Raw genomic sequence first — 15454 nt, 5'->3', positions numbered from 1 at the left:
GGCAACAGATTTAGTCGATAGTCCTCAGCATGTGTTGCCATTTAAATATTTGGTTGTTTTTAACTGTTCTGAACAAATATCTTCTGCTTCCAACAACTTTTCTCAAAAGTACCGCTTTAATATTAGATGTACTTACTTGCCATTCCCTTTCTCCTTTGCACTTTTCCATTTTGTTTCCTGAGCTTCTCAGCATATGCCATTCTGTTAAGGGCACACAGGAGCCTAGAAGAAGCTTGAAACATGAGGGCAGTAAGGGAAGAAAAACCACATGCAATATAATGCACCAAAATATTTAGAGAATTACTCCTGAGGGCATTCTGCACCAAAAAAATTAAAAATTCTGAGCACAATATTTTAAAATTCTGCAAAATCCCGCAAGTTTCATTTGTCAATAAATAAATGCAGAGGCTCCAGCACGGCTGTGGGGAGCACAGGCCACTGGCTGCACAAAGGTGGGAGATCACCCTGCAGCACCCCCACCCCTGGGAAACTGACTCAGCGGTGAGGCTGCACTTGACCCTGACACAGCACAAGGCCTGGGCCTGGTTCAGAAACACCCTGGGGCCCTGCCCCTATGCACCAGGTGTAGGGCAAGCAGGCTGAACCAGGCAGGATCCAGGTGTGAAGGGGTCAGTGTGGGGGGGATCCAGGTGTGGGTTGAGAGGGTTCTGTGTGGGACAATCTGGGTGCAGGCAGCTCAAAGGGGGGTCTAGGTGTTGGGGGGTCTGGATGCACAGAGGCTTGTTGGGCGGGAGGTTCCAGGTGCAGGGGCAATAGGACTCTGCAGGGGCTTCCAGGTGAAGGTGGTTGGGTCTCAGTGGAGGGGCATGGGGGTCTCAGAGGGGGAATATGGGTGCTGGGGGAGTGGGGCTTCATGGGGTGGGGGTCTGGGTGCAATTAGTTGGGAGTCAGTGGTGTGAGGGTCTGGATGTGGGGGCTCAGGCTGTTGCAGGGGATGGGGCTTGTCAGGGTGGGGGTTTGAGTGCAGGAAGCTCAATAGGGGGTGGTCTGAGTGAAGGGGTGGGGGGTCTGGAGGCAGGGGGTCTCGGTGCTGCATAAACTTTATTAGCAAAGATTATTCTTGTTTCTCTGTCAGGGAGGTTTGTTTAGTGTATTGTGATGGGAAAGATTTCCTTATACTGAATCCCATGACAGCTTTGCTACTGGGCTATCATATAAATATCTGTGGAACTACATGGTGTGCTGGTAAGATTGCCATATACTGTAGTTATAGCTCCACAGTGCTTGCTCTTAATACAACTGCAACAATCCTCATGAGCTCTACATAGTCTTGGGCAGAAAATGCTACAAGGTGATCAACAGTCTCTGTACATTGATTACAGAAGTGTTTTATTTTAACATGCAATATGGGAACATGATTAGATTTATATAGCAAACACCAAGTAGAAAAACAACTGAGCTGGGAGGAGAAGTGGGGAGAAAAGTAAGAAGAGTACTTTGTACTTGTAAACTGCTTTGAAAGCACTACCATAAAGGTGGTGGTATCATTTTACCGCTGGTCAAACGCAGGAAAAGAGAGGAGAATTGACTTGCCCAAGGTTACAGAGCTAGTGAGTGGTGGCAGAGAATAGACCCCAGAAGTCTTAACTCAGCCCCCAAGAACATGAAGCTACAAAGATATTATAGTAACTGAAACACATGGTTAGCCAGGTTAAGAGGAAATACCCTGGGCTTGTATGAAATTGCTGCAGAAGTGCCTGACATAAGACAGGAGAAGAACATTCCATATTACTATATTTGAAAAATTAATACATTCTTCATGACTGTATACTTACCCACAGCGTGGGCTGAAGGTGTAACAACTCATGACCTTAATCTACTTCATACAGTAAGGAAAGTAATTGCTATCGTAATGTTATTGGATAGGCTGTGGAGACACTTGAACAAAACAGAGCAGGAAGCTGTTCAGTTTCATACTACATATGTGCTGAGCTGGGTGTGTTTACTGTAGACTAAAAATAGACTTTTGACTCAGTATCTAGGGATGGTGCATTGAAATAGTTGAAAATTTAGATCAACTGTACAACCTTTTTCATCTCCTATCATGAGGTAATTCATATTACTTTGTTCAGCTTTATTGCAGGCCACTTCACAGGTCACAGTGTATGGAGTTGAGACACTGATACATGTGAGCATGAAGTCCTAAGGACTTGGGCTATGCAGGTCTTGCTGCTGTTCTTAGGTCTTGCGATGAAATGGCTGACTGAAGTAAAGCTCTGAAGCTGACTCAGCAATCATAGAATCATAGACTATCAGGGTTGGAAGGGACCTCAGGAGGTCATGTAGTCCAACCCCCTGCTCAAAGCAGGACCAATCCCCAGACAGATTTTTGCCCCAGATCCCTAAATGGCCCCCTCAAGGATTGAATTTACAACCCTGGGTTTAGCAGGCCAATGCTCAAACCACTGAGAATGACCCCCCCCCAAAGGTTAGATTGGAGTGACAGACAGTTTGTTGTGACTATGAATATAGAAAAAACAAACTATTTGCATGTGGAAGGCTAGGAAGAGATTGATGGCCTTGGTAGAAAGTGTCTGACAAATTGTGGAAACCTTGTTTGGTAGGAGTTATGGGATGTTAGAATGCGGTATGACACTAGTTTGTAGATGCTGCAGCTTTATGGCGAGAGAGCTGGTTGTTAACATGTATGAGTTACTTGGGGGTGTTCCGTGCAAGGGCAGCAGTTGTAGGGAGACCAACTTTAATATGGAAGTAGAGAGAGCGGTTATTGTGCAGCCTCATTTTGTAGAGAGAAAACAATCCTATGTAATATGTATGTGGAGGATTCTCCTCAGCAGAGTTAAAATCAGACCAGTATAGAACCAGATCCACACTCCCTCCACAAAATAGAAAATAGCAGACAGCAAGTGAATACTTGGGTGACGAAACAGAAGATTAGAAAACTGGAAGTACAACAGTGGCATTTATCTGAAGAAATCTGAATGCTGTGGAGTGGAGATTCCTAAACTGAAGTCCATGGAGCGCTTGCTGGTAGTCTTTAGAGAGCCATCTGGTCACATGCTCACTCTCCCCTTCTTATTTCTGGCTGCTAAATTGTGTTAAGATAGATAAAAGTATGTAGTAATTTTTTGTAGCAGGAGAATTAAGCAATTTCAATCAGCAGGATCATGAGAGGGAGGGGAAGTGTCCATAATGCAATGTAAGGTGAGATTCACATTCTGGAAAAAGTATGGGAAGCCCTGTCCTAATGTCAGGTGAATCGTTATCTCAAGAGTTTAACAATGGGTTGGAACTAAGAACTGGGGACAGTGCTGACCTGTTCTGAACTAGCTGCAATCAAGCTTTTGGTTAGAATTGTTAACAGTTGGGTTTTTAAAATAAATAAGACATATACTGGTATAAATAAGATACATTCCTCTGGGTCTCCCATTTTGTCTAGTCTCATCTGTGTCTGGTTCTTTGATCTAAATTCCCAAGGGAGAGACTTTCTTTATTTGGCTTGTACAGTACCAAGCATATTGTCAGTGCCAAGCAAATAATAAATAACTTGCTCTCCTCTGTTTAGTGCAGCTACTCTCCATTTCCCTGCCCGCTATGCTTTTTAGCAGTTTGTATATTCCACAAAAGGAGAAAGACGGCTACGTGGAGCATGAGGTAGTACGCTTCCCACTCAGCTACTCACTTTTGCTTAGCTTGTCCATTGTTTTCCCCATACTGATACCTTCCATACTGTGTGTTATGACCTGACTCCATACCCCACCCTTCCTTGGGACATGGGGCTCAGCCACTTTACATGCTGAAATCAGTGTCTGAGACTCCCCATCCCCACCAGTCACTTATACATGTGCCACTAGAGCTCCACCTAGACTGCGGGCACTCCAGGCTTCTGCTTTATCCCCTTTAAGGACAATGTAGCAGGACCGCAAGCAACGCAGGCTTAACAAAGGAATTTTTTAGCCACAGAAATTTACTCTTAAAGCATTGAGATCTATGAAAACAAAAGTATTAAGATGTATCCTCCCCTTGCACACTTGGATGATGACTGCCCCTCTGCAGATTTTTAACACCAAACTGCTTGCCCCTGGAAGGATAGCAATCTGGAGTTGCAAGCCTCCAGAAAGTGTGTCACCCATTTCTCAGTTGTCCCAGCAGCTCCCATTTGTGTCTGCACTGCAAAACGGGAGTGAGCTTGGCACACAACTCCAGGAATGTGGCTTGCCACATCTGAATGTTCTGCAGTCACTGCTGGTGATCCCTAGTTTGCATCATGATCTGGTCCCACCATTTGCTGCTTTTTTCATCGACCCAGAATCACCACTCAACTGTGCACAGCTAGTCAGTAAATACATGAAGAAGCTGATCAGTTTCATTCACCGTCTGTATCATCCACCCAACCTCTGTATTCCCAGTGCATGACTGGCCACTGTGGTGGTAGTTGTGGCTCCGCAAATACACAAGAATCAGTTGCCCTGTCCTCAAAATAGACAAGAGAGCGTCAATGATCTGTGTGGCATCCATGTCTTTTGTGGTCAGATGGCAGAAAGAGTAAAACTAGTGCAAAAGGGTAGATTATGGGATGGAGCAGAGAGAATTGTGACAGTTTGGGGTAAAATTCCCACAATCCCTTATAAGAGTGGTTGTATCCCACAGTACACTGCAAAAATTTCCCACAAGGTTGTGCGTCAGCTGATGGTGCTGGTGTACACTGGGATGTCTACCCATGGCGCAACACATTTTGTGTTGGTACAGCCTGATGCTGTGAGGACATACAGCACTGGCAAAGGCAGCCAAATGTGAACACACTCTGCCAAAGTAGCTATATTGGCAGCAATACACCAGCAGAACTTTTGCTGGTAACATTTTCCAGTATAGACCAGTCCTAACAGGCAGAAAATCATGCAGGTATCCTCCTCAAGGATTATACACTGAAGGAAATGGCATGGAACTGAACACTACCCTAGAAAGAAAATACGAATGTTTGTTGGCCGTTTGGGATAATGAATGCAAGAAGGAGCCAGCATGTCTGTACATGATACATAATTTCTAACTTCAATGGATGACTCAGTGCCACTGGGAAACAGAAGGCACTAGAGTGGTTTACTTTGGAGTAGGATGTTATAGCTGTAACTTTACATCTGTCGGCTGCAAATTCAGGATATCAACAACATCAAATATGACCCATTTCTCCCCCCCCCACCCCAAAAGGGGATCGATTCCTTCATATTTGTCACTTATATCTATTAGTAATACAACCTGCTAGCTTCACTAGACAGTTATTTGAAAATGAAAGATGAGAGATACAATGCAGAAAGGCAAGGATATTCGGTTATATCTATTACTACCCTTCTAATTCATTCCATTATAGCTACACTTTAATCTGGTTTGCTTTTTATCAAACACCTTCTAATATCTGTCATTATGCAACACTACTACTACTACTGGGAAAGTGTTCTGCCCTTAATTCTGCTGGGGGAATTCTCAACTGCCTGGATTACATCCCCATTGTGTCGCTCGGGTGGTGCAAGGGGACAAAACTGGAGCTGAGAATCTAGCCCCGTGTATTTATTAAATGCAGAGTTTGCTGACTAATGAGAAGTTGTGACCGCCATATAACTGAACAAATGACAGGCACAGTTGAGGTTAAGATTCTGATTCCTGCCTCCACCTTGGAGAAAATGTTTGTTTGTGTTTGCTTGTTTTTACCATCCAAGGAAAAGAGATGGGAGGCAGTGAAGTAGGAAGTTTCAGTTATGAATGTCTCTGCTTTTTCCATCCCAAATATTGTTTTATTACATTTGGGTTTTTTACAGCATTACCAAGTACATAGTCGTAGCAAATTGAGGAAATGTAAAAACAAAGCAAATATTTGAATGTACTAAATCAGTGTTGTGACTTCAGCTGAAAAATAACCGGGATATATGGTAATTTTATACCTATGTTTATAGGAACTCAGAGAAGTGCTTACTGAAAATGAATGTAAGACTTTTTTTACACTTCTGCTTTCCATAAAACACCATTCAGAGTGCCTCACAAGACTAACTTGAAGATGGGTACCTATAGCAAGCCAATCAATGTTAAAAGAACCCTTTGCTATCATTTAGTACATTTACTATCCAGAATAACATTCAGTTTATATTGCATAGCGTATATAGTCTTGGGCAAGTTACTTCACCTCCCTGTGCCTTAGTTTTCCACATCCAAAAATGGGGATAATTATACTTTTTTATAAAGCGCTTTGAGAACTATGGATGAACGTTTTAGAAGAGATTATTATTATTTATTACAGGCACAAACTGCTAAAATACATTATTAAGGATGCAAAGTCAAGCTCTCAGAAGTTAGGAAATGCCAGAGTTAAGGTTGCCCATGCAACCATCATTCAGCCCTCTTGTGTGCATGCATTGTGCGCTATGATACAGTCTTTAATTGCATGATCACATACTATTTTTCCTGCTTTATTCAGGGCACTGGATGGATGGTGCTTGCTTAATGAGCAGCTAGTCAATATTCTAATTGTTCAATGTGTGACCCTAGGTCTTAGTTATTGCGCACTATTCAAACCCTGCTCAGAACACAGAATTATTTATTTCCTCACAGGCTTTATTATGAGGCTCAGCTCTAGAGTATCTGAATATTTCCCTAACACTAATGAAATTATTTTCACAAGATTCCTGAGACAGACACACACACAGCATGAAAAACTGCAGCCTGAAGGGTTAAAGTTTGGCAAAGTTATAGGCAACTGAAAACAGAGCCATATAAAGGGAATTTTCAGGCAACCTTAATAATGGGTGGGGCCGCCAGCCCTGCCTGTTGTTATATTGCATTCATTATATAGCACAGCTTCCAAAGACGTCCATGAGAATCTTCTGCCACACCAAGGACACAAACCAATTTCTGTGCACAGCTCTCAGTGTACGGCTCACACGCAAGTGCATCTTGGGATGTGTTGATTTTTACAGTTTTTATTACAACCATTGGCGAATTCTATATTGATTCCTGTAGTGCAAACATGAGGCGTGTGGACAGTATTCTTTTAATGTGAGAGATCCAAAGGCTCACAGTTGGGCTTGCATTTCTACTGCTGCTTTTCTTTTCATGGCAACTGTGTTCTTGACTGTTCTGCAAGCAGTTATAAAACTCCTATCCCCTCTTGTGTAATTACTTATACGTACATCTTAAAATTTTCTGTGGAGACAGTTGTGACTACACTACAACTCCTATAGAAGTGAACCAATGTGCCATTCATCTTCATAAGTGTTGTCCTATAAAAACTATTTTTCCTGCCTTTGTCAGTGTACTGTACTATTTTTATATTGGTATTTGCTGAGCATGCTCAAAAAGTAATGAGCGTCCTTTGGTTTTTGTTCAGCAGCTAATTGTCCAAGTGACAGAATTCAATTGTCTGGAGATTGATAATGGCAGGGAGAGCCTTTCACTTCTACTTGCTGGTTCAAATCCTACACAGACTTTTGGTAACTGACAATCATAACCATCATCTGGCTTTTGGTTGGCCCGTGTAAAATGAGTTAGGTGGTCTTAATCCAGCTCATACAGGCAGGGCCACCGAGAGCGGGGGCGGGCCCCGGGGAAAAAATATTTGCGGCCCCCCCAGGGGGGGCGGGCCGGCTAAACGGGGGGGGGGGGGGGGGGGGGGGGGAGGGGAAGCTGGGCCCCGGGCCCCCTTCCGGACCGCTGGGCCCCGGTAATTTGTACCAGCTTCCCTCCTCTCTCGTTGGCCCTGCATACAGGTTAAGTGTCCACAACATAGCTGCCACCCCCCCAACACTCAATGTTAGGTGCTGATTGGCAACTTTGGCAGTCCCTCGAGAGAGGTCAAGTACTAAATGGTCATGGAGACTGAATTATCCTTCTCCTCCTAGGGATGGCCCCTCCACATCAGCTGGTGTCATCTCAGTGAAGCTATGGCAAGAAACTGTTCCTGCTGCTTGCTGTGCTCCAGTTCTGTGGCTAGACAGAGGTTGGGGCTCCAGAGCTGTCACTCTGACACCTTTCACTGACTTGGTGGATGCTGCTGAATAATTTCTCACCCTAAGGAGCATCCATATCACTTTCCTCCTAAGGCACCTGCTCCCCTCCCTCACTTTAACAAGACAAAACACTCATCTATGCTTTAGGGCACTTTCTGCACTGATGGAGCGAGGAACAAGATGAGTCTCTGTCTCTTGTTTCTAATTTCTGTGATCAAATGTTGTAGGAACAATAAATGACACACATGACTAAGAAAGAGTATTCTCACTACGTTTATGGCTTCAAATTGAAAATTAACCACATGTGGCATTCTCTTCCAATGCACTTGGAGATCAGACATAATGTCACAATGCAGATGTAAAATGTCAGTGTGTAATGACTTCCGACACTGTGAGTCGGTGCAGAAATGAGAAGAAGAAAAAGTGGTTGAAATGACTTGTTGAGGATCACTTGGAAATGTCATTTCACATCAGACTCTATTGCTGTGTTTCACACAGTTACAAATGACACTTCAAAAGAAAACGGCAGTTTGTTTTTAATGACATATGGAACTATAGTATAAAGGCTGAAGAAAACTCACTGCTGTGTGATACTGTGTACTGTTTGTTTTCTCTCCCTCAGAGGTTTGTTAGCTTTAAATGTTCTTGTGGATTTATAACGAAAAAGTTAAAAGCTAATAAAATAGCAATCCAGTGTTTAAAAGGAACACTGACAAGTAAATGAGACTCCAAATATAACCTATTCAAATAGTTATGATCATATGGAGGAAAGGCTATGGATTCAGAATATATTCCAAAAAATGTAGTCTGTAAAAACAATAGGTTCTTGTGTGGACCTGCACAGCAAGCTTTCTGCTTCCTCCTTTGACTTTGGGCAGCAGTTAATTAACAAACATCAGTTTCTAAGCGATGCACGTTCCTACTGAGCCAGTCATGATGGTACTGCACAAACAAGGAAGTGGATCAAGTGGTGCTCCATCAAATGATTCTGCAGCATTATAAACAAAAGTGAGGAAGGAATGAGCAAGAGAGCAATGTTTGCCAAACAGGTGCAATTGTCAGGCAAGATCATTTTATTTCAAGGAGCTTCCATGCTGCCGAAATACTCCTATAGAAGAATCTAGAAGTGAGGACAAAGTACACAACTTCTGTTATTCCCTCAGTAGAATCGTGTGTTTACATGATGCCCTCCAAAAATTACTAACTGTTGTTAACTAGAAGAGGCATTAACTGTAGCCATCTATCTTTGAGTTAATGAAACAAAATAATCATTTCCTGCTTCAGGCCCCAATGATTTGCCCATGAAAATAAAGCACATCTTTCATAGAGACCCTACTAACCTTTGGGTGTTTATAGACATTTTACTAGTTAAACTGTGTTTCTGTGCATAAGTTTACTCTCGTTCAGCTTTAGACTTATGGATTTGAAAGCTGCAGGCATAAATTAACTCAGTAAACTGTTTAACCAAACTGGTAAAGGTTGCATGTTAAACTTCTATTCTATTGTGTTGCAGGATCAACTGAGGCAGTGCTTTGCCAGACAACCCCCAGAGGCCAAGGACACCGACACACTTGTGCAAGAGGCTGACAGTCAATATGGTACCTGGAGTGAGCAGCGCCACAGTGGGGACAGGTAGGACTGAGGAAGGCTGACTGTGTTGTCCCCAGTGGTTTGGATGGGTATTGCATGTTGTATTTTCCCTTTAGATATGTTTTCTCTAGCTTACAGTAGACCAGGGGTCGGCAACCTACGGCACGCGTGCCAAACACGGCACGCGAGCCGATTCTGAGTGGCACGCAACTCCCTGCCGCGGTCCCGGCCCCCAGCCCCACTCAGCCCCCCCGACCACCGCTCTCTCCTGCGGGGGCAGGAGGCAGAAGCTTGGTTCTGCGGCAGCCAAGCTTCCCCCCTCCCCCTCTTCTTCCCCCAGCGGTGCTTTCCTGCCCCTCCTCCTCTCCGTCCCTGGCCAATCAGCTGATGGCCCTAGCGAGGGGGAGGGCGAAGAGCGGCAGCGTTCACACAGCTCTGTAAAGGATGCAGAGAGAGGTAGGGATGGACCCTGGGGGAAGGGGGTGGAACAGGGCATATCCCTTCCAGCCCCCTGCCCTGAGCCGCTCAGGACAGGGGGCTGGGAGCACCCCCACGGGCCGAGCACCCCACCCCTCTGCCCTGCACCCCCCATTCCTCTGCGCTGAACCACCCCAACACACACCCATCCCTCTGCCCTGCAGCCCCATCCCTCTGCCCTGCACCCCCACAGCCCCATCCCTCTGCCCTGAACCCCCCCACACACACTCAGCCTTCTGCCCTGAACCCCCCACGCCCCAACACAGACCCAGCCTTCTGCCCTGCACCCCCACAGCCCTCAGCCCTCTGCCCTGATCTCTGAACCCACCCCACACACACACCTCAGCCTTCTGCCCTGAACCCCCTCCCCCAGCCCTCTGCCCTGACCCCTGAAACACCCCCTCCTCCCCCAGGTCTGGGGTTCCGGCCGCAGGCACTACTCAGCCCGCTGCCGGCCTAGGTGAACAGAACCCCAGGCTGGCAGCGAGCTGAGCAGGCTGGTGGCGTAAGATCAGCATTTTAATTTAATTTTAAATGACGCTTCTTAAACATTTTGAAAACCTTGTTTACTTTACATACAATAGTTTAGTTATATAATATAGACTTATAGAAAGAGACCTTCTAAAAATGTTAAAATGTATTACCGGCACGCGAAACCTTAAATCAGAGTGAATAAATGAAGACTCGGCACAGCACTTCTGAAAGGTTGCCGACCCCTGCAGTAGACTGAGGCTATGCCTCAAGTAGCCATACCTGTGCTAGCTCTGATTGAGATGGCACACTAAAAATAGAAGTATAACCACAGCAGGAAAGACTAACCATCTGAGTGCCTACCCGTGCTCTCACATGGGATCGTACTTGGTGGCTGGTCCATCCTGCTGCTCATGCCACTGTAGATATGCTTCTGCTTTTAGAAGTGATTGAGCTAGCATGGGGATGGCTACTTGAGCTGGAAATTACACCTTGTAGCTCCAGTGTAGACATGTCCTGAGAGATTTTGAGAAATCCAATTACTTCTTTTTCCTTAAAATGTGATCAGTCACTGTAAAAATAGCATTATGAAGTTCCATGTTTGTGTCTGAATGACATATCTATCAAATGTGCTTGGTTTATAAGTGCAAAAACCTCTTTTTAAAAACTATCACAGCAAGCTGCAACTGGGCTCAGAAATTTGAGCTGTTCCTTCTGGCTCATGCATGATCACCAGTTACATAATTCTTGAATAGTAAAGATCCTGCAACTGGAACTAAATTAATAATTCTGTTCATGTATGAGCCAGAATAGAATCTAGTTTACACTCTTTGGTGACTACAGAAGGAAAAAGCAGTAAAAATATGGCCTCATTTAGTAGATCAAGCAGTTATGATTGAATTCATGTAGGGAGCGGGTCTGTTGAGCAAGATAGTGCCATTTTTATGTACTTGCTTTTCAGACCAAAACCAGACTTCAGTGTTGTAAATTAGATGAGTGATGACCTAGTTGTGTGGTGCTAGTGCTTAAGGCCAGAAGGGGAGCCATTATATCATATAGTCTGACCTCCTATATGTCACAGGCCATTAAACTTTGCCCAGATATGCCTATACTGAGCCCAGTTACACACAAACATTTCAGTCCTCAGGAGACCAAACTGTTGTGTGCTACATGCAGAGAACAGGAAAGATTGAGGTGCCACCAATGCCCATGGGCCCTGCAGTGGCAGGGAATTGGTTTAATGAGATATGTCCAGATATTCCTAGCAGGTGGTCCATGCCCCTGCTGCAGAGAGAGGGTAACACCTCCAGTTTGACCAGCAGACAAATTCCTTCCCACCTGCAGAGATGACACACAAACTGGGGGAGTGATAAATACTGAAGAGGACAGATCACTGCTTCAGAGTAAACTGGATCACTTGGTAAACTGGGCACAAGCAAACAATATTGGTTTTAATATGGCTAAATGTATATGTATATATCTAGGAACAAAGAATGTAGGCCATACTTGCATGATGGGGGACTCTACCCTAGGAAGCAGTGATACTTAAAAAGATCAGGAGCTAATCAGTTGAAATGAGCTCCCAATGTGACTCTGGCCAAAAGAGCAAACACGATCTGGGATGTGTAAGCCGGGGAATCTCGTGTAGTAGAGAAGTTATTTTACTTCTATATTTGGCTCTGGTATGACTGCTGCTGGAATATTGTGTCCAGTTCTGGCGTCCACAATTCAAGATGGACGTTGATAAATTGGACAGGGCCCAGAGAAGAGCCACAAGAACAATTAAAGGATTAGAAAACCTGCCTTACAGTGATAGATTCAGAGAGCTCAATCTATTTAGCTTAACAAAGAGATGGTTAAGGAGTGACTTGATCACAGTCTATAAGTGTCTATAAGGGGAACAAATGTTTAATAATTGGCTCTTTAATCTAGCAGAGAAAGATGTAACACGATCCAATAGTTGGAAGTTGCAGCTATACAAATTCAGACTGGAAATAAGGTGCAAATTTATAACAGTGAGAGTAATTAACCGTTGGCGCAATTTACTAAGAACTATGGTGGATTCTCCATCACTGACAATTTTAAAATGAAGATTGGATTTTTTTTTTTTTTAAAAGCTCTGCTCTAGGAATTATTTTGGGGGAGGTCTCTGGCCTGTGTTATACAGGAGGTCAGACTAGATTATCACAATGGTCCCTTCTGGCCTTGGAATCTATGAAACTATGAAATTTGGTGATTAGTTTAACCTTGAGCATGGGAGCAAGAGTCTAAGAAAGAGGATTCTGTATACCACCTCAGAGCGCTGGACTACCCCATCTGGTGTCCCATCTCCATATGTGACCAATCTCTGACGCTTCAGAGGAAGACAAAGAAACAACCAAACCCTAAAATACATCTGGCTAATTGTGCATTGGGAGGATAGCTGGGGAAATCCTTCCGAACCTGGCAGGCAATGGGCTAAAGACCTGATGCACGAGATTTGATTATCTTTGTCTTAAGGCAGAGTTTCAAGTGGTATGAGCATATTGAGGGCAATGTATGCACTCCTGTTTTCCCCACCTCTGTGGGGTTTGCTGAAAGAAGGGAATGAACAGGGGGATTCACAGGCTCCAAGGCCAGAAGGAACCGCCACGACCACTCAGTCTGACTACACAGGCTGTAGAAAATTTCCCAGAGGCTGGATTAAAACATAGCTTTTTAGAAAGACATCTAATTTCACTTTACAGACTCCAAGCGATAGAGTCCACCACCTCCCCTGGTCAGCTGGACTGATGTGTAATTACCCTCACTGTTAGGAAATTGCATCTTATTTTGAGGTTGAATTTAACTTCCAGCCATTGTACCATGTTATGCCTTGTCAGCAAGATTGAAAAGCCCTGCCACTACCAGATATCTTATCCATGTTTAAGTACTTACACACAGCGGTTGTTACCTCGTCAATAAACTGTATGAATTGAGCTCACATAAGGATTGCTTTCCAGTCCCTGGATTATGTCTGTGGTCCTCCCTTTTAACTTTCCAGCATTTCCACGTCCTCCTTGAACTGGACACAGTATTCTAGAAGTGCTCTTACTGACGCTGCGTACAGAGGCAAGATCACTTCGCTACATGTGTTTGATATTGTCCCTTTGATACAGCCGAGGTTCACATTAACCCTTGGGCCGTGGTATTGCACTGTGCTATGCTGTGGCAATTATCTGTGATGACCCTAAGTCCTTCTCTGAGTCATGGCTTTCCAAAATAGTCTCTTATCCTTTAGGTATAACCTGCATTCTTGGTTTCCAGATGTATTGTCTTGCAATTGGCTTTAGCAAACACATTTATTTAGATAGTGACCGTTTAACATAGGGTGACCAGGCGTGCCGTTTTTAAAGGGACAGTCCCATATTTAAGCCCTCCTGCAGGTGTCCCGACTTTTTCTTAAAAACAGGCAAATTGTCCCGTATTTTCTGTCTCCCCCACATCAGTACTGGTGGGTCCTGCTACTGGACGCATCTCTGCTCACCAGCCGCTTGCCCACCAGCGGTGGGGGGCGGGAGTCCAGTGGCCGACGATGGGGACAGGTGTGCAAGGCTGGTGGTGGGGCAAAGCTGCAGTGCGCAGGGCTGGCCACTCCCCTGCTGGTCCATCAGCAGAGCCCGCGCTGTGTGCTGGCTCTCAGCCAGCAGGACCCCTCCCCTCCCCCCCGGTCCCATTTCCGGCCGGCACTGGCTGCGAGTTGCGGTGGCTGGTGAGTGCAGACAGGCGCCAGGCGGTGGCCGGTTATGTGTTGCCTCTGCTGCCCACCCATCGACCCTTTACGTGCTCCCCCTCTTGCTGTCCTCCCTGCTTTGCCCCTTCACCCCCCGCCCCCAAGCCCCTCTGCTGCCCCACATCCCCCCCAGTGGTCCGTGTCCCACTCCCAGCGCTGGTCAGAGTTCTCAGCTCACCAACAGCCTCGCTGGCAGGCTCCTTCCTTCCCCCACTGCCTCTGGCTGAGCCAGCGCCCTGAGAAAGCCCAAGACCCTCTGGCCTGGGGCACTGGCCAGGAGGACCCAAGCCCTGCATGTGCCAAAGCCCCACACAGCGCTGGCACGGGGAAGCCTCTTCACCCCTCAGCTAAGCCCTGGAGTGACGGGGAGGAAGCGATTTCCAGCCTGTTTGTGCCCTGACCCTGCAGGCTCCACAGCAGCTTCCTCTTCACCCTCCAGCCCCCTGCCCTAGGTCCTGCCCCCAGGGAGAGTGGGGCTGCTCCGTCCCCTAGGCACCCTCGCCTGCTGAGCCACCTCTGTGGTGGGGTTTGCTGAAGCCCCTGCAGTCAGGTTCCCTGGGCCTGGTGCACAATGCATCCTAAGGGCTTAACCCCTTCCTGTCTGCACTGCAGCTGGGGCACAGGAGGCGGCTGGCTTATTTCAGTGGCCTGCAGCAGCCTGAAGGTGTTCGCTGCCTTTCGACACTGTGTGGGCAGGAAGGGACAAGCTGCTTCCAGCCACAGGGGAGTGTGTGTGTGTGGGGGGGGAGGGGGCAAGAGATGAGCTCTGCAAAGACACAGCCCCCCGTGGCTGGAAGCAGCTCCCATCCCTTCCCTCCCGCACAGCGCCGAAAGGCTGCTGCTGGCCACATTCTGGTGTGAACCCTGGCAGAAATCTGGGGAGGGGGATATGTGCCTCTGTGTCGTCGTCGTCCCCCCCCCGTCATCCCCTCCCCGGTGTTGCCTTGGGAAGATGCAGTGCCAGGTACCGGGAGAGGCGGATTCATCCCAGGGGCCCAGCCAGGCATGGAGGGCAGAGAGTGCTGGGCGGGGGGGGTTGGGTCGGTCGGTCCCCCCCCCCCCCCCCACGGAGAGAGGTGTACAGGAGTGTGTGTGTCTCACCTCTCCCTGCCTTAAAGATAACAGCCTTAAAGATAACAAGGTAAATCAAAAGAATCCAACTACGCAGTATTTCTTTTTAACAGGGGCCCAG

The 15454-nt window shown here is 46.2% G+C and overlaps 1 protein-coding gene across 1 annotated transcript in view; it reads left to right on the top strand.

Annotated features, from left to right (window-relative positions):
* KIAA1671 (KIAA1671 ortholog) overlaps window positions 1-15454 on the top strand; it is a 105246-nt gene that overhangs the window by 70202 nt on the left and 19590 nt on the right. Inside the window, 1 exon segment of the mRNA XM_024196399.1 lies at window positions 9487-9605. Within this exon segment, the coding sequence (XP_024052167.1) occupies window positions 9487-9605 (119 nt within the window).

This window comes from Terrapene carolina, unplaced genomic scaffold (assembly GCF_002925995.2).
Source record: "Terrapene carolina triunguis isolate 2854851 unplaced genomic scaffold, T_m_triunguis-2.0 Scaffold234, whole genome shotgun sequence".
NCBI lineage: Eukaryota > Metazoa > Chordata > Testudines > Emydidae > Terrapene > Terrapene triunguis.
This window is presented reverse-complemented; position numbering and strand designations above follow the sequence as displayed.